The sequence below is a fragment of the Paroedura picta genome, chromosome 10, assembly GCF_049243985.1.
Source record: "Paroedura picta isolate Pp20150507F chromosome 10, Ppicta_v3.0, whole genome shotgun sequence".
Lineage (NCBI taxonomy): Eukaryota > Metazoa > Chordata > Lepidosauria > Squamata > Gekkonidae > Paroedura > Paroedura picta.
The window spans coordinates 43,837,011-43,856,495 of record NC_135378.1 but is presented as its reverse complement, the minus strand read 5'-3'; the positions used below and the strand labels follow the sequence as shown (position 1 = coordinate 43,856,495).

At 41.1% G+C, this 19,485-nt stretch overlaps 1 protein-coding gene across 10 annotated transcripts in view; it reads right to left on the bottom strand.

The window, feature by feature from the left end:
- Nucleotides 1-531: 531 nt before the first annotated feature.
- Nucleotides 532-19,485, bottom strand: part of NEK1 (NIMA related kinase 1) — a 43,836-nt gene continuing 24,882 nt past the window's right edge. For 9 of the 10 annotated variants that reach the window (XM_077353605.1, XM_077353604.1, XM_077353607.1 and 6 more), the window contains 14 exons: nt 18,811-18,906; nt 17,554-17,706; nt 16,698-16,760; nt 16,385-16,613; nt 15,155-15,307; nt 14,279-14,446; nt 13,699-13,816; nt 13,460-13,560; nt 10,937-11,154; nt 9,445-9,599; nt 6,467-6,666; nt 3,151-3,284; nt 2,802-2,934; nt 532-1,807 (listed from right to left, as the gene is read on the bottom strand). In XM_077353605.1, coding sequence (XP_077209720.1) covers nt 1,788-1,807; nt 2,802-2,934; nt 3,151-3,284; nt 6,467-6,666; nt 9,445-9,599; nt 10,937-11,154; nt 13,460-13,560; nt 13,699-13,816; nt 14,279-14,446; nt 15,155-15,307; nt 16,385-16,613; nt 16,698-16,760; nt 17,554-17,706; nt 18,811-18,906 — 1,941 coding nt within the window. In that variant the 3' untranslated portion in view covers nt 532-1,787. The remainder of the gene's footprint in view (nt 1,808-2,801; nt 2,935-3,150; nt 3,285-6,466; nt 6,667-9,444; nt 9,600-10,936; nt 11,155-13,459; nt 13,561-13,698; nt 13,817-14,278; nt 14,447-15,154; nt 15,308-16,384; nt 16,614-16,697; nt 16,761-17,553; nt 17,707-18,810; nt 18,907-19,485) is intronic. The other variant, XM_077353610.1, reaches the window with a different exon arrangement.

Sequence of the window (19,485 nt, the reverse complement as noted above, 5' to 3'; positions counted from 1 at the left end):
CAGGCAGCCAGGAGGAAGCATGGCATGTCTGCAGCAGAATGCACTCAGTCATGTGGGCTGGGCTACCAGTGCTGACAACACAGTTGTGGCGGGGCACACCTGGCTTACCTCCTGCCCACTGTTCTTCCTCATGCCAGGAAGTGGCACAGAGGTGGCAGTGGGCGGGGAATCTGATTGGCCCTCAGTGGGGGAGTTCCCTCTCCCTTTTGGGGCTTTGTCCCCCAGTAAGGGTCAATTGGAGGCTTGGCACATCATCTGGTAGTATGCGTATTCTGTGATTATATAGAGATCAGTACTTTGGCCTAAAATGGTCTGCAAATAATATAGCATTTTCTACCTCCAGTAAATTAAATGGGATTAACAAAATACAATTCTAAGGTCTAGCCAAAAGTCATCACAGCTAAATAAGCTGAAATTTCTAAACCTGATCCAAAAGCATAAGAGCATTTAAATTTTGTTTTCCTCCCATTTAAATTTTGTTTTCTTCCCTTTCAGGAAAACTATAGGAAATCAAGAGAGAAATTCACACAATTGTACAAAAAGATCAAGCATTTATTTTGTGCAGTTAGAAATAAAACATAACATTTAATTTAGTGCTTTAAAAATCACTTTAAGTTCACTTCTATATACTTTCTGCCTGACACTGTTAGCTGGGGAATGTAAACCTACTTCTTCCAACAGAATAACCAGAGGTTAAACATTACAGGTGATCTATCTAACTTGCCAACAGTTCACCAGTTGCATATCAGAAATATTTTAAGTTGTCGCCTTGCAGGAATTCACCCTCCTCCCTATAAAATATCCCCTCCCCCCAAGGAGAGTTCATGCGAACACACAGAAAGTAAATACGTCTTGGTTCCTCTGAAAAATCCGGCTGCCAGATGCATATCTTCTTTCAAAGCAGACACACAACCTTTGTATTTACTTTTTATCTCAGTCACTGCAGGGATGGGTCCCAATTACTGGACAAAAAGGAGCAGCAGGCTTGTCCCAGTATGTATCACTATCGCGAGACAGACTTTCACTATTCAAACTGCTATTGTTTATAGAAGAAAAGTAGTAGAACCTCTCTCTGACTCCAAGCTCATTCTTTAATACACTTAATAGAAATATCAAGTTTTCAATATGACACACTAGAGGCTTTGATTTGGAGGAAAAAAATGGCAAGTGACCTGGCGTCTACACACATACACACTCATACACAAAACCAAGCAAAGTCTTTGACTGCTGTTTTGAAGCATACATCAAATGGAATGGTTCACCAATTTGAGTGTGAATAGTTTCCAAAGAATAGCATTTTTAAGATCAAGGAAACTACTGAGCAGTGGAGGGGGGACCTTGAACAGGAAGCAAAGAGCAGAAAGTGGTATTAATACTACTCAGGATTCTTTTTTTAATCCAAAGAACATAAAAAGGTCTTTTCTTGGGTTTTTCTTTTAACTACTGAAGATGTGAACAGTCAACAGCTAATATGACAAGGGACTTACTCATACATAACCTCTCAAACATTAAATCACTTCTGAGTCAACCTATTATCTGCTTGAACATTTTAAAAGGAATGTAACTTTTAGAAGAATGTAACTTTTGCCAGTTATCGGTTGAAATGAGGGTATACATGTCAAAAGAAATCTATAAACAGCATTTCAGTGAGAAGTGTCAACGTTTTCCCATCTCCTTTGTGCATTCAGCAAGCTTTTAAAGCCTGCCCCGACAAAAAACTGTTCCTTTTCTGTTCGTGTCTTGTAGGTGTACAGATTTTGTTCAACACAATTATTTGGCTTGACATTTCACAAAGGCAGATCATTGTCTGCAGAGGAAGAAGATTTTGGTAAATTTATTGTGGTGAGAAACAATTTACTGAACACATCTACTTTAAAAACAAACTCTGTTTTAAAAGGACTAAACATCCATATAAAAGCAACAAAAATTCATGATGAGGGCAAGATTTATTTTCTATGCATGGGGAATTATTATAAATTATTCATGCAACCAAGAATCTGCCCCCAACTCAGGAATAGCCCCCCCCATTTTTAAACTGTACAGCTCACTCAATTTAATATGTTAAAGCTGCAGAATTTAAAACTTTGCAGGTGTGAAAATAAAACCAATTTTAGCAATAGTGATCTGATGCAGCTTTCTTCAACATGGCTGGGTGACTAATTGTTGGTCTCATATGTCCCCACCTTCATTTCAAAAGCTAACCATAATGTAGCATTGTATCCACACAATAGTAATGCTATCCATAACCCAATGTGGGAAGCAGCCTTTCAGATTTAGATTGAATCAGTCATTACTGTGGTTTACATGAACTGTTGCACCATGGTAAATTTTGAAGAGGAAAGGGAGAGAGGGATATGTGTGCCAGAAGGGGGAACATTTCCTCTGTGCCCAGACAATGAACTGATTTAAACATTTATGAATATTGCACATAGTGAGCAATATCTAGTCATTCAGGCAGATTTCAATAGTTAACAGAAATTGTGGTTTGTACGAGAACATCTCAAAATGAGTATGCATTCTTACTTGGAGTTCACTGTTTGCTGTTGACTTCTGAGGGCTGACTTGGTATGATTTCATACCATGCAAGCCTGAAGGCAGCTTTAAAAGATTGGGGGAAGAATTCCATATGTGGAATTTACTGCTTTTACTTGCAAAATTTAGAACATACCAATTTGTGAATTTTCCTGTTGCATAAGGGAGCCAGAAAAAGCCAAAGAAAGCAAATAGTTTGCCCAGGAAGATATAATCAGGTAACAAAAAGAAAATAAACCTGTATGCAAACACATTCCAGATGACTTTACCTTCTTGATAAGCTCCATCTGCCATTACTAAATGGAGAATTTTGGCATATAGGTGTTTGTGTTCATTACCCAAAACATTCTGAACTATGGTTGAACAAATATCAATGTTCTCGTCTTCATCTTCATGTATAGCCTAAGAAAAAGGCACAGAGCATGTATTATTTGAAAACAGAAAATTAACCTTATTTTAGCCCACTCTTGGAGCCTCCAAGGTTATCAGGGCAACTATCAAAGGTGTGTGCAAGCCAAATAAGCTTAGACTCCAGTCCTGAAAGCACAATCCAGTTTGCACATTTGCCATGAAAGATACATTATTAGAAGTGTTCATTATTGAGAATATTCCACGAACCTTTAATTTGTCATAAACTTCAATGAATTTTTCAAAGCCAATTTCTTGCTCCAGGTTACATCTCAGCTCTTCCAAATGACTAAACACACTATCATACTCTTCACATTCACTGGCATTATCACCATCACTGTTGTCTTTGAAAGGAAGAGAGAGAAACAGGGAAACTGTTCAGTATTCTGTTTCCTTTGCACTTGTACACTGGGCCGGATCCTGTGGACTTTTCTGCTCTATCACACTCAATCCCTCTCTAGTGCAGCCATCATCCCACATAGCTTTTGGTCCATGCAGGCCCCATGATTCCACAGCATAGTCTTTTTATTGGTAGAAAGTACCATCTTTGCTTCTACAGAAAAGCTGGTTGCAACAGCACGCAAAGCATGGGCAATCCTAAAAAATTAGAAGCCCATTCATGGATGCTGTGGTAGCTGCCTGCCACACAGCAAGTTGTGTTTAGTATATCCCATCTTAAAGTAACCTAAATATTTAAGGGGGGGGATTGGTGCCGAGATTTTATATATATTTGGTGACACAGCTGCAAGTGTCAATTAGCCCCACGACACTGTCTAAAACATGAGATTTTGTATAAGGTTGTGCTGAGACCCAAAGCAACCTCTCACACTTAGAATGGCTAGTTCTGTGCAATTTTCCCATTGCAGTCAACAGGTGATTGTACAATGGTACCCTCTGCCTGTGGATTGATGTACTGCACATGGACACACTGTGGGTATGTAGCTCTCCACAATGATCCTCAAAAGTTTTGAAGTAACACACATCCCTTAATTTACCCCTGCTTGGGGGAGGGAGGGAGTTGCACAAAGTGCTCCATACCTCTTTGCCCCTATCTTTAAATAGGACAGGGTCCTATTAAATAAAAGAGTAAGGCCACCTGGGGAGGAGTTAGGGCGGGCCCTGTCCAGGATAAAAACTCAGAGGGCCCAATCAGGAGCCGCAAAGCGGCTCCTGATTGGGCCCTCCGAGTATCCATCCAGGGCCAAGCAGCCAATGGGGAGTGCCTTCCTATTGGTCCCTCACCAGGACAGACCAAAGTTCCATCCATTGCCTCAGAACCCTGACAGAGCTAGCAGGAGGCTGCAGACTGCCCCCTCCCCCCCTTCAGGCCTGCTGCAAAGGAGCCTCTGACAGGCCCTGACTGAGGGAAGGAGGCCTTTCCAAGAGCAACGCAGGGGAGCCTGAGGGCCTTCCTTTTGAGGGGGGGGGGACTTTCCCCTTCTGCCAAACAGTTGCCTGACAGGGAGGCCACAGAAAAGCCCCTTCTCACTTAAAATACTGCTCTGGCCGGGGGTCAGACACAGCCAAGCCATGTGTCTTTCTTCTTTGCAACTCTCTGCAGATTTGAGGCCACTGCACAGCGTTATTCTGCAGAGGAAGCTGGCTCTTTTGTCTCCTGTTTCATCTGCACAACAACCCTGTGCAGTAGGCCTCAACTCTTTCAATTCAACAACAACCTGTGTGGGAAGCCTTAAATGTTTCTTTTCTACCACAACCCTGTCCAAAGTAGCCCTTTCTGCCTGGGGAGCTGATCTTTATACTCTGCAGGTGAGCTGTAATTCCAGGAGCTCTCCAGGCCACACCTGTAGGTTGGCTACCCCTGGGTTGGAAATATCCCTGGAGGTTTGGAGGTGGGACTTCAAAATCGTACAATGCCTCAGAGTCCAGCCTTCAAATGAGCCATTTTTTGCCTGCAGTTGGTAGGGAGTGGTGCAGGAGTGTCCCTCCTGGCCTATGGGTTATGGCCAGCCCTTATCAACAACTCTTTGTATTTTGGGGCGCAGACAGGCAGACCAGCATCAGTCCTGTGAGTCTGGAAAGTGCAGGAAGATCTAAATAAATATTTACAGCCCGAAACTAAATAGAGAACAAGTAAATGTCTGGAGACACATCGTAACTGAAATAGTAACTGGCAAATAACCTTGGCCTGGCAAATAAAAAAACAGTATTAAAAACCTTACTAAGGTCAAGACTGCTGTGCACAGACAGTCTTCCTCTTAGGGTTGCCAGCTTCCCTGTGAGGCTCGCTACTCCACCGCCCTCATGGGGAGTCTGCTATGGGGAGAGAAGGGGAAGACGATTGGAAAATGCTTTGAGACACCTGAGGCCTGCTGGGTCACTGCGGCCCATTCCCAGTTCTCTCAGACCTCTCACAACCCTACATACCTCACAGGTTGACTATTGTGGAGAGACAAATGGAAAAGGTGTTTGTAAAACGCTTTGAGACTCCGTTTTTCTAAGGAGCAACCATGAAAGAAGCATGTGGGCACATAACATTTTACCAACAGTGAAAATATGGGAGACAGAAGGAACAGGGTGGACACCTGTGTTCTGTGACTACCCTATGTGTATTAGGGCAGAGGGGCATTTCGGTGAATGTGGCCTAATTCACACAAGAAGGGAAATGACGCAGAACTGGGGGGAATTGGTTGCCATGTAATCTTCCTCTAAGAAGAGTCTCCAGTCTGATTTTCCCTTCACATATCTGAGGACATGGCTCTGGAAAGCTCATCTGTAACCACTATGCCACAATTCCCAAAGTCCTCTCCCACAATCAACGAACATTCCACACCACAGGTTCTTGACACCCATATCTCCACACCCATGGCCTCATTTGCCACCATGCCACCACAACCTCCCACACAACACACATGACAACCCCATGCCCTTACAGACTGGACAACTCCTCCCCTTCCTCTTCCCACTGCCAAGCTCTAGCGCCCGTTGTATTCTTGGAGACAACGGGCTTTGTCCCTAGTCAAACATAAAACATGAGCTAGCAGATAATATATAAATGTGAAATTACTGTAGTTCATAATTTTTTCACATCTTATGTAGAGGCAAATCTAAACATGCCACAGAACCACCTCTAAGCTGTTTCTCCTTCCTGGCCTTATGACCCCTCCCTCCCAGTGACAGAACAACAACCCATTTTTGTGTCCCTAACTCACAGCTGGAAAACAATGAAGGTCTGCAACAAATCCTGCAAAGATGGTGTACTGAACTCAATAAAAATCTTTGGGCCTAGCTTAGGGATGCTTATCTTCACATAAGCATGCAAGTCAACCCAGCACAAGTACTCCAGTCTCCAATTAATGCTCAAAAGAACACATGTGAAATAAAAGTAGATTTGACCTATTAATGTACACCAGTTTTATATATGCTAGTAATTTCTTTCTCAAAGTTCTTATCTGAAACAACCCAAAGTTGGGTTAGACTGTGTCCAAGCTGGAAGACCGACTCCAATCTGAAAGCTTTTAGCCTCATAATTCTGTAAGAACAACTCTCAACTGGGACAGATGTATACCTGAGTGCCATTCTTCATTAAGAGCACTTTCACTACTGGGATTGTTGTCATCCTCATCCACCTCTGTACCATTTGTAAGGCATTCTGCTTTCAAAGTAGCTTCTTCCTCTTCACTGAATTCTTCGCTAGGCTGCTCTCTAAGCAGTTGCTCCATTGAAGCTTGAAGCTCCTGCAAATCTGTGTCTGCTTCCCCGAACATACTACAAGGCAAAACATTACTATCCTGTTACCTAATACATGATAAAACAGTTATTACAATGCTCAAAATAAAATTGCAAAACATATTTATCAGTAGTGACAATGTATAGTTAATCTAAGAAATTGGGGCATCTGAAGGGCCTAGCTATAGGAATGTTTAATATGTGTCTGCTAAGGTGAATGTTACACTCTGTGGGCTGCTCCAGCTTTGCATAGGTAACATCCTGATGTTTTGATACTAGTCCCTGTTGCAGAGCCCACCAAACAGCTGATCCTGCAGAGAGATGCAGGTGTCCTGGGGTTGAACCAGGCCCCCTGCAAAGCCTGCTGGCTGGCAGCCATGGCAGTAGTCCCTTTTGCTTCCCTCCCTTTGTAAGGGGGGAAGCAGAAGGGTGGGTTTAAATGGCTGCTGGCCATTGAAACTTAACAGCTGACCAGTGGACAACTTGAGCTGTTAAGTTTAAACAGCCAGCAGCCATTTCTAGGTTCACATACCACCCCTCCAAAAGGAGAGAAGCAAAAAGGATCGCTTTATAGCATGGCAGGAACACCCACCCACTGTGAGGCTTGAATGGCTACAAGTGATTCCAGCAGTCATTTTCACTTCTCACCATTTGGAGAGGGTGGGAACCTTGAAATGGCTGTCATATTTAACAGCTGATTAGCAGACTGTTTAAATGGCCAGCAGCCATTTCAGTGTTATAGCTGCTGCATATTTATTAGATTTATATAGTGCCCTCCCTTTCGGCTCAGGGCGGTTTAGATTATAACTCTCATATGCAGAACAGTACAATGAACATTCAATATAAAACTTATTTAACAGTGAACTTGTATCAAACAGTGTAATAGAACAGGAACACTTAATAATAACAACAACAAAGTATGATATGACAGTAAAAAAAAGGTAAAGGTATTCCCTGTGCAAGCACCGAGTCATGTCTGACCCTTGGGGTCACGCCCTCTAGCATTTTCTTGGCAGACTCAATACGGGGTGGTTTGCCATTCCCTTCCCCAGTCATTACCGTTTTACCCCCCAGCAAGCTGGGTACTTATTTTACCGACCTCGGAAGGATGGAAGGCTGAGTCAACCTTGAGCCGGCTGCTGGGATTGAACTCCCAGCCTCATGGTCAGAGCTTCAGACTGCATGTCGGCAGTATGACAGTATTCAATACCAAACAACAGTCTGGCCTGTCTGCACTGTGGTTTGTTAGGGCAAATTAATTTGGCTTGTATTCGGGCCAGCGGTACCAGTAGTTGGAGCAGATCAGAAAATATGCAGTCAACTTAGAAATACAAAAAAAAAGAAAAAAGAAAAAAAAAGAAAAAAAAGAAACAGAAAAATACTAGCAATCCCTCCACCCCAGTTTGGGTGAACTGAATGTACATGCCTAACCCCAATATGCATGTGTTGCATAGAGCTGGCCATAATGAGCAGCTTGACATGCAATATTGTAAACTTCAAATGCTAAATGTCGTTATCCCACAGACTCCTGAAGTCAAGTGCAGTATGTTCAACCATTCCACAAACTGATACCTCCCTTTCAAGAGTACACAAAAGAAAATAAGGTGGTAATTGTACTGTACTGTACTATAACATACAGTGACAGTAGCTCCTGAATTCTTAGCATGATCCGAAAGGAGAAACAGGGACAAGGAAGACTCTGAAAGAGTAGCTGTTGAATTTGAGAACATCAAGCCATCAAAGGGGATCTAAGGCTCCTTCCACATGGATGATTTTTTCCTCCAGGACACAAACTGCAGCTGGGTTTTTTCTAAAGCATTCATATAGTACCCTGCCATTTCCCCTCCTTTGCTTTTCTCGTATTTTCTTTGACAGATACTTTCAGAAGTAGGATAAGCCACATGTGGATGGGAAGGATTCCTAAACTTTCCCTCCAATATCCTTTTTTCCTTCTCATTCTCTAATGCCCTCCATTCCCATTGCCAGAAGGCTTTTAAAAAACTCATCAAAAGTATGATTGATTTTTGATAATCCAGGAAAATATTCTTCTGGAAATTTTCTCGGATGTGAGGCAGAGGATTGGTGGGTGCTGTGAATGCATTTGCAGTAGTAATGAGGCTCCAATAGAGAAATGGAAGCAAATTAAATCAGAGAGAAGGGGAACTGAAAACCACAGCATAGGTCTTTGACCACTGCTGGCACAGGATAATTTCTTCAGAACTTTTGTTAGGCATAAGACAAGATAGATGAGCGTGTCTTGCATTTCAGCCTCAAAAAATTCTATGGCAAGGACGCAGAGTAAAACATTCCAAAGTCTGAAAACACAAGGTACCTGAACTATTTGCAAGAGAGGCTTAACAAAACTGATTTTAAAAGTCAATATGCAAAAGGAACTCTTTTCCCAACTGAAGTTTTACTGTTAACAGATACTAAGCGTGCAGAATAAGGTCTTCGTTCCTACAGGGAAAAAACAAAAAACCCAAAAGTGTGGCTTGAACACGTAACAGGAACTGCCTGTTAAATATTTAGGAGCTGGTATCTAAGTCAAGAGCGCCAAGAATAGCAGTAAAAGAGACTGTACTGTCTCTAAGCAGATTTTTAAAGCCTATTTGATAAATCTAGATAACACTGCCACCCTGTCCCCACAGTCCATCTGCCTCTATCTTGCCTTTCTTCAAACAGCTTCTCCTCAAACAGCTTCTCCTCTGCCTTAGGCTAGGCCCTCGCACTTCCCCCTCCCAAGCCAATGAGCATTCAACTTCCTTTGCAGCAACTATACTGAATCTCTAATTTCAGTCAACTCTCTTTAAAGCTCACATATCTTCCGAGTCAGACTGTCCTTCTTTGATAGGTTCATCTTCCATGTCTTCTATTTCAAGATTCTCTCGATTTTGTATGTCAGCAATACTGGGAACATCAACTAACGTTTTATACAGCTTAGAAAGATCTGGAAGGGAGCAAGTTCTCAACATCTGCAAGAGAAGCACTGTGTTAATGGGCACGACCAGAACAAGAAGCAACTTTGTTATCTGAACAAATCTGAAATATAAATATAATAAATAAATAGCCAGTTGGAATTGATGCTACTCAAGCATAAGGGACTCAAGGAAAATTCTGAGTCATGGTCCCTGCAGCATACTTCAGTGATCTCAGAAATTCCCCTTCCTAATTGATGGTAGAGCACAGCATACCTCCAGGAATAAAGAAGGGATTGAAAGGGAACACAGAGTTGGCCTTCATCAGAAAATGCACAACATTCAACCTTGTGATTTGGATCCAGCAATGTGCAAGGGGAACATAATGGCCTAGATCTGCTTGCTTCTGATATTGGGCAACACCTAGTATTTTCCTTCACATATGTTATAGTGCCCAAAAATTTATTGTCAAAGATGTGCACACAGAAATACAAATGGGGATACAATAAATCTGACTTGCGTAATCAGCTACAATGATCCTCATGCTTCCATAACAGCTTAAGTGAAAATTTTTGTGGGGGCCAACCCATTTTGACATTTGAGCATTATAAACAGTAATGTTGAAACCTAATAGAGTCAAAAAACAATATAGTTGTTTCTTGCAGCAGCAGCTTGTGCTGTCTGCAAATAGGGAAGGAATGGGACAAAGAAAGATGCAGAATTGTTATCTAGCTTGCAGACCAAAGTTGTGAATTCTTCCTGGTTATTAGTTGGCTGTCATGATTTCTAAAAAAGCCATTAAAATCTCAGCAAACCAGAGCTTTAAAAAGTTTTAGCCAATTTCCAGCATTATCTATAGGAGTGCTTGTGTATAAACATTTAGTATAACTGTTATTTGCCAGGGTTGATTTCAGAGATGTATTTTGATCTGTGAACAAGCTGTTAATGTAATGCTTGCCTTTGACAATCTGTATCAGGCTTGCGCTAGCTCTTACAAGTGCTTTTCTCATAAGAGTACTGTAATGTTTGATACAACTGTCAAAGCACTGTATTTTATTCATATTTCTATGATTCAATTAGTCACACAACAAAAATTAGTCCATTTCCAATTACAAGTTTTCTTAACATAGTAGGGTAAGGGGCTGTGGCTCAGTTGCAAAGTATCTAATTGGCATCCAGAAAGTACCAGGGTTCAATCTCTGGCATTTTCAGGTTAAAAGATTAGGTGGTAGGTGACCTGAAAAATTTCAATCCAAGACGCTGGAGAGCTGCTGATAATGTGAACAGACAATACCGACTTTGACAGACCAAGGATCTGATTCAATATAAGGAAGTTTCATGTGTACTGTGAATAGTGCTAATATATGCCACAATTTTATGATTTTGACACTTACCTTTGGATTATTTGCATCGAAGAGGCCAGTAGAAAGCCCTATCAACAATGAGTTTTTGCCCCTAGTCTTTTCTGGTGATACAGAACGTGACCGTGTTGGGAGAGAATCGTCAAGGGAAGACTGAGCAGACAGGACTGGAGAAGCTGTTAGTATGGCTTGATACTGTGCCACCTTCTGGAAAAAGGGCTCATGTTGCAAAGAATCACTGAGACCAGTCTCTGGTAGGATAAAAAAGCAGCCATTTAACAAATAGAAACAGGTGAAGCTTACCACAGAATTTTTTTTTTTTAAGGTGAATATAATCACAAACGTTATCAAAGAAATTAGACGTACAGCAAGACTTTATTCCACCTGGGATTCCCAATTTTTAAACTGCCGTCTAAACATACCAATAAAAATAAAATTCCTGCATTAGAGAGTATCCTATCACCCCCATGTAGATATTACAGTTGTTTGTGTTCCCCTCCTTTCTGACTCTTGGAATGACCCTTCCTGGGGTTGGTAGATCCATGTAGATAAGCAGTTATGAGGGTCAGTGGATTGGAGTGAGGAGAGATGAAGGGATGAGACTGACCCTTTTCCTCAATGGAGCTCCACTTGGGGAAGAGGAACCACTTCACCTCGTTTCAACTGCCATAGGGCACTACACTAGCCAGAATGGAACTTACAGTACCGCTACACTTCAGACTTCACTCTGGAGATGGATCATTTGGTTACTTGCGAGCACTACAGATCACCATGCCTATGACATGGGATGGAACTTGGGCAGAGATGATCTGCTAGCATATGGGACAGCGAGTAAATAATAATAAGCACTTACGTAGTACTTTAGTCTTCAAAGGACTTTCTACATATTATCTTAGAGTGAACCTTATGACAGTCTTGTAATGTGGTTGATTTCCATCCCTCCTTCTGCATATAAGGCAGAGGATGTATGAGAATGGACTGCCTATGGCCACCTAGCAAGTTTATATTCAAGATGAAATGTGATCTGAGGACATCCAGCATCATAGCTCATTCTCTTAAGCCTACTATGTTCCACTTAGCACTGTAGAAATAACAGGTGTGTAAAGATAAAATATACACCATAATAACAGTTTATAAAAAAAGGTCCCCTCCCCCCCAGTGGCGTGGCGCTTGTTGCGCCAGGAGGGACCAGCCACTTCAGGCGCTGAAGCGCCCAACCCTACTTGCAAATCACATGTTGAAACAAGGACACGATAAAGTGAAGATGTGGGAACAAATTTCCCTGCATTAGCTTGCTATATATGCTGTCTTTATTCATTATTGATCTCAGCAAGGGAATGCCAGGAATTTTCATCCACATCCATACCTGCATAGCTTTAGCATTTGTTCATGGGGCCACCAATCACAAAAGGTTGGTTCAGCCTGAGATTTAGATCCTGTGTCAAGTGGAACATAGTATTATACTTACATACTCTTTCCAGTTTAGATTACCACTAGAGATTTATTTATTTATTATTTATTATTATATTTATATACTGCCCTCCCCAAGGGCTCAGGGCAGTTTACAGAAAACAGGAAAAGACACAATTAACATATGGTAACAGGTAACAGTAATAACATTATAACAATAATAACTTAGCAAGATCATAATAATAACATTATAAAATAGAAACTGTGAGAGCCTCAGCTCAATTCTTACTGGACCCAGTGGGTAACCAATTAGTGTTGGTCATAGGGGGTGGAGCTTGGGGGCCAACTGGAAGCGGTGGTTTGGTCGACCTCAACCAAACGCCCGGCGGAGGAGCTCCCTTTTGCAGGCCCTGGGGAACTGTCTAGATTCTGTCTGTGGAACTGTCTAGGTTCTCCCTGATCTCCTCTAGGAGCTTGTTTCACCAGGTGGGGGCCAGAATGGAGAAAGCTCTGGCCCTGGTTGAGGTCAAGCGGGCTTCCTTGGGGCCAGGGACCACCAGGAGAGCGCAAGGCATGAATCAGAAGCATGCTGACTAAACACGGAAGACTGTAAGCCATTACTTTTTCTTGAATTTGATGATGAGTTTAGAATCATGAAGGGGCAATTGTTCTATCTTTGTTCTCCCAAGAAGCAGAAATATTATATTTCCAATACTCCTCACTTCTATAGCTTATGCCACCCAAGCTGCTGCTAGTACTCATCAACAGGTCCCTCAATTTCCTTTCAATGCGTCCATTTCTCATTACAATTTCTTGAAAGCAAATCTACAACAGTTGAAGACATTTGTACATCTGAGCTTTAACACTCTAATTTTCCTTTTAACCAGTGGACCCTTTTTGCACATCTAGTACTTACTGAACAGGTGAAATTCAAAACTCAATGTAATCTGTTCCACCAGTCTCTATCACCCATAGGGTTTTTTATGCTTGATCATATAAAGGTCTGGCTCATGCTAACCTGAGGCCCAGACTAAACATGAGAGTTAACCTCTTTAAAAATGGGTCTGCCCTATGTAGATCACACATAAAATTGGGATTGGGATTGCTTGTGCATGGACAAAAGCAAGTTGAATTATTGTTGCTGACCTTTGGAAGCTTCATCATGGAGTGGCATCTTTTTAAATATTCTTTCTTCTGTGGTAGGCTCTTCACTGTTACACTGGTCACCATCAGCATGATCCAGTGGCCTGTTAAAAGATCATCATAGTCCAGAAGACAATTATGTGACATGGCAAATATAATAAGCCTTTTGAAAATGCACTTTTATCTCTCAACTCTACAAAATAAGGGGAGAGAGAGAGAGAGAGAGAGAGTGATGGACTCACCCTGTTGCCTTGACTTCTTCCCTTTCTTTAACCCACACTTCTTCAACAACAGGGAATGCATTCATGTTGCATTTTTCTTTGGGCTCTACCAACAATTCAGTTTCCAAATCTTCAGGCTCTGAGGGGGCAATTCACCAAGATAAGAAACGAGGACTGGGTTGGAGGCTTCATTTGCATCCAAGTTAATTTCTACAGGATGCTGAAGTTCAGCAAAGGCTCCTATCCTTGTGCACAAACACCCCAGTCTGGAGGGATGACATTCAGGAAACTCTCTAATTCATCTAGGCTAGCAATGCTCAGACACATAATTGGCAAGCAGCTCTGCACAGTGGCCAAAATCAAGATAATCTGGGAATTTCATTACACTCCTGCACACACTTATCTCAGCATAGCCATGCATATGTTGTTGTTGGTCGTAAGTAATGCAACAGTAAATCAGAAGTCTGTCTCTTTAAAATTTCCATTAATAACATTTCTAGAGTTTCTTACTAAGTACGAGGTATGTGTCAATTTTTAGTCACATGGACACATGGAACACAGACAAATGACCAAAACAGTATAATATATAATAATAATATACCATCCATCAGATCATGCTTAGGTGACAAGTGCGTGAATTCTGGTGCAGGAATGCTTCCAGATGTTATTGTTTCACTGTTAGCTCCTTGAGGTGATGATTCTTCTCCATCAGGAATTGCTTGTCTCAGTTCACTAGTCTCGCTGACTGTTAATGTTTCTTTTGGTACTTCTGCAGTAAAGTGATACATTCTTGTCAGTTTATAAATGTATCTCTAAAACACGTAAATAGCTGAAGAGCAGAGAGTTAAATTCTTCACAGACAGCAAGAGGAAAAGAACGTTTTGCATAAGTAAATCTCACAAAATCTACATCACTACAACTGTCACCTCCTCAGACAAACAGGAAGGTTTACAGATGTATGAACACACTGGCACAGCAGGCTTCAGGGACTTCATGAAAATACAAAGATTTTGAGGGGGCTGGCAATTAAATTTTTAAAGGCATACTGTCATGCTCAAACAGTGAAAATACTTCAGCAAATCAATGTGCCTAAATTTATGATCTAGAAGTCATTCCAGTGATGACAATTTTGTGTCAAGATAAATTTCAACAAAGAATTCTCCTCTTCATGTCTTCCACTTTTAGAAAATTTTATGACATCATAAATGTAAGTGAGAAAACAAATACCAGATGATATTTCATAACAAATCAGAAAACCAGGTTTGCCTTCTAATTCTAGAGTTAAAATGCAGCAGAAAACTCTTTGTGCAAAATGTTAAATGTATTCTCTTGAAACAGAAACAAACAAAAAAGACACTCGTCTACCAGAAAAAAATGAATTTATAAAATCCAAACAATGTCCACAAAGAAATGGCAATGCAAAATATAAGCTCCTATGCAACTTTTAAATAAATTTGTAACTTCAATTTCTCCTTACCGTTGGTAATGCTTAAGTCCTCCAGTAGATCAGTTTGAAGTTGCAATTCCGCTTCTCCCAGTATCTTCAGTACTGAATCTGTTGGGCTTTTACCCCAGACTTTTCGCTGAGGATCAGCAACACCTAGCTTAATAACCTCCCCAATAGTTTGTGCTGTAGAGAAACATTTAATACTTTAGCACAAAACTGTCTAAAATGGTCAGGGTCTATTCCCCCCCATTTTTTATGAACAGCAAAAAAACAAAAAAACAAAAAAAAAACGCTTATCAATAAAAAACCTCCATCAAAAAAAAACCTCCATCAAGTTATTTCTCAAAATACTTGCAAAAAATTGCCCAATTTCCTTCATCTTTAAACTTTGAAAGCACGGAACCTGTAAATGGGTTTATAAAATACTGCTGCGAATACCAGTTTCTACTGACACCAATGTTTTCAGCTAGTACAAATGCTTCTAAATTAAGGGTTGGATTCACAGAAAATAATCTTTGAAAAAACACTGAGTTGATTAGCACCAGAGATTCAGACTCAGATAAAAGGAATGTAAAACACTAGCAACAATTACAGTTTCTTTTCCTCACTTTCTCTGCCTCAAAATGTGTTTGATTGCAGAGAAAGTTGCTGTAAATATATGCAGGAACCTCAGACGTCCTAAATCCAGATTAATGTTCTGTGGGAAATATTAATATGGAAACATGAGTACGGTAGCATCTTCAGATACAATCTTCCCCCCAAAGGCAGTAAGTAGCCAGTTGAGCAGAACTGTAATTAATGACTAGGGGAAATGATTCTGTATGACACTAAATGTTGGATCGTGGCAGGATCAGTTACTCCAAGGGAACTGATCTTTTTTGCCAGGGGAATGATCTGCAATTCCAGCAAATCCCCAGGTCCCAACCTCTCCAGCATAGAGTTTCCCCCTCCCAAGCAGCTCCTTCATCTCAAGGAGCCTGGAAATGAACTGTCGTAGCATTTCCCCTCCAAAACAGCCATTTTTCCCTGGGGAGCTGATCTCTCTATAGTCTAATTCCAGGCCGCAGAGGGACATTGGTGACCCCTGGGTCAGGAATGGTTCTTGAGGTTTGAGAGTCCAAGGGTGGGCAGGAGCTTTTGCCATGTAGCCAGTACCTAGGAAGGCCACAGTGCATGTGTGTAGCCTAATATAGTTAATAACACTAAGGCTAGGTACCTGAAAGTCATTAACAGAGCACACTTTAGAAGAAATGGCTTTACCTTCTGTCCCTGAGAACTGTCCTTCCATCGTTAACTCAGCTAGAGGAACCACAAGTTGAGCTCCTGGCTCCCACTTCTTGCGATCTGCTAAAATCACGCCCTTCTCTTCTTGAGGCTGATTATTTTCATTGGCCACGGCTCCCCCATCATTGCTCTGAGACTCATTGTGTTCTTCCACGTCTTGAGCTTTAAGGTTCTGATTTAATCTTCGGAGTATTTCTCGCTTGTTCTGAAACAGGGAAGAAATACTCTCTTTTAAAACTAAACGCGAAGGAAGGAAAAGAACGTCAACAGTCTACATCACAGAGCTTACTTGAACAGCCATATCAGGTTCGATTTCTGCCAAAGGTTCCCGAGAGATGACAGCATTTGCATCCTTTAAATACAGGAGATAAGAGACAACTTGAAATATTGTGTTTACAGTAATTTAGGAGTAATCTAAAACAGAGGGAAAAATTATTGGCCATTAACAACTGCAAACAGCATGTTTGACATTATGTTATGTTATTTATTATATACCGCCCCTCCTCTGAGGCTCAGGGTAGTCTATATGGAACTGGAGACAAACAGTTCAATAACACGATAAATTGATCAATAGCAATACAGTCATAACAGTAGAACAATAATGGAACAAACATGGTGAGAACATCCATTTAACTGTAACATACTGACAGCCCTGTGGGATGGACATGTTCTTACATATTCCTTCTACGGCAGAATTTCAAACAGTCAAAATCTTTGAAACAGGGCCAGTTATCATATTGGCTATTGCACATGGTGAGTCTCATGTTGAAAAAGCTTGTAAAATATAAATATAATAATCCGGGATGCAGATCTGTTTAATCGTTGATACAAGAGTCAGAAATCATATTAGCCTTCAGATACTAATACAACATGCATGGAGTCACATCATGACCAGATACTACTTTTTCTTATGACATGCATATGCCTCGGTTGGAAGTCCAGAAACACAGGGCTTGTTTGTGGAGGACAAGAAGAGAAAAATGCTCTAAGACACTTTTTCCTGGGAGACCTTGGCTCACGGCCACACTGAGACAATGCCTCCCATCAACCTAATCTACTTCACAAGCCTACTTTGAGAACAAAATGGAGGAAGGGAGAACCACAAACTAACTGAAAGGAAATAAAGTCACAATGGTGCCACCTACCGCCCCCACTTCCTTCAAAGCTGATGTCATGGAGATGACTTGAGGTGAACTGGGTTTTGACAGTCTGGTAGGAGAGCCTCCAGCTTCTTGCTTGCCATGTGTGGGACTTAATTCTGCACCTCCCATAGGATTCTTTATCCCTTTGGCTACAAGCTGTGGATAGAATATATATATATCTCCTATGTAATGTGACCGTGTGCTAGTTACTTCAAAAATGTCATGCTGCAAAAGTCCCCTCCCCATCTCTTGAAAACAAACAGTAGTGTTTGAAACAGAATGCTTGAGCATGTTCTGCCACTGATTCCTCCCTAGGTTATTACACATTAGTTATTTCATCATATTGCACTAACTTGGGGTGTAATATGATCACAGTGAATACACTATTCAAAGCAGTCATACAGCTAAGGGTCCAGAAACCCAGTGGCCAGTAATGGAAGTTTCTCAACAGTCCTATTCCTCTGATTCCTATTCCTGGAAGAAGCACCTCACAGGTACACTATCTGGTGCTATCTTAGAGGGGAAAATAAGTCATTGACCTGATTAGGGAAGAAACCACACACACACTGAAGAGCCATAAAAGGGCTTGTGATTCAGATTCAGCAGTCATCCAGATCCCAATATCACGTGGGCTAAACCATCCCAGCCATACCAAACACCTAACCGTTCCTTGTTAACGCAGAGAATTCATGCTCACACGTTTCAATGCTGCCCCTTCAGCAGCCCCTTCAGCATGGGAGATATTGTAAGTTACCTTATCCAGGTAGACTTTGTCAGTATGATTAGGAAAAAAATTAACTCCCTGATTGACATGCTATTGAAATGCCTTTATTGCAATTTTTATTGTGAACTATGGGGTGCCCCTATTTTAACTAAATTGCCCCCTACTGTACTAAAAGACAATAGAGCTCCAAGGACTAAGCAGGGAGTGGCCAAGTATCTCACCACTATATTTTCCTTAAAGAAATAATGACTCCTTATTCCATTGCTCAAGATCACTGGATCAAATGTAAAGGAAATACTGAGTGGGATGCATGCTAAGCTCAGGGTGACTACTCATACCATCAATAATGGCCAGAGTACACTAGCACACTTAATAGCATTTTAATTGTATGTTAAAGGAAAGAGGCAACACTGGGGACACATATATCAGCATTTTTGGAGCTACTCCAGGCAAAGTGCAGTACTTCTTACTTTAAAGCTTGTTCATATAAAGCTCATTAGCAGGTACCAAGATGCCAAAAGCTTAAAATTTCTTACATGTTCTTCCCAAGCTCTCTTCTCTCTTTCATAAGCCTCTTTTCTTTTTCGTTCTAGCTGTTCTTTTAGGACTGCAGCCCGGGCATTTGCTTGTGCCTGGAAACATAACCCCCAAAATAATCCATCAGCAACAGACAGACAACCACCTGAATTTAATGAAAACCTCAGCCATTATCCTAACCAATTAAGAGATTTTCTGCATCTTTCATTGGATTTATTACTGACTAACCAACATTTAATTGCAGAAATGTGCCTTCTGCACTGAAGAGCTGTGTTTAACCATGTGGTAAGAGAACTGTGTGAGAAAAGTGGCACCAAATCCAGTAATAGTCCCCTGTTCATGCTAGAAGTTTTTACTTACATGGAGCTATACAGCTTGTTTTGTTATTTTATCTCATTCCCTCTGGAAGAACCTGAAATAACTTGGATTTATACAAGAAGGTCCTCTGGAGTCAATGAGCTTTTCCTTTGTGTTGAAAAGAACCATGATGTTTTGAATCAAGACTAAATTTTTATTGAACATAATTTGGTCTTCCAGGCAAGACCAAAATTTCACAGAGCAACTGATGAACACAAAACCAGGCTTACAAGAAAGCAGCAAGTTCTTAAGTATGAAAGGAAACTTTTAGGAAAGTCTTGTTTAGGGGATTTCAAATAATTTAGGTAAAACACTAC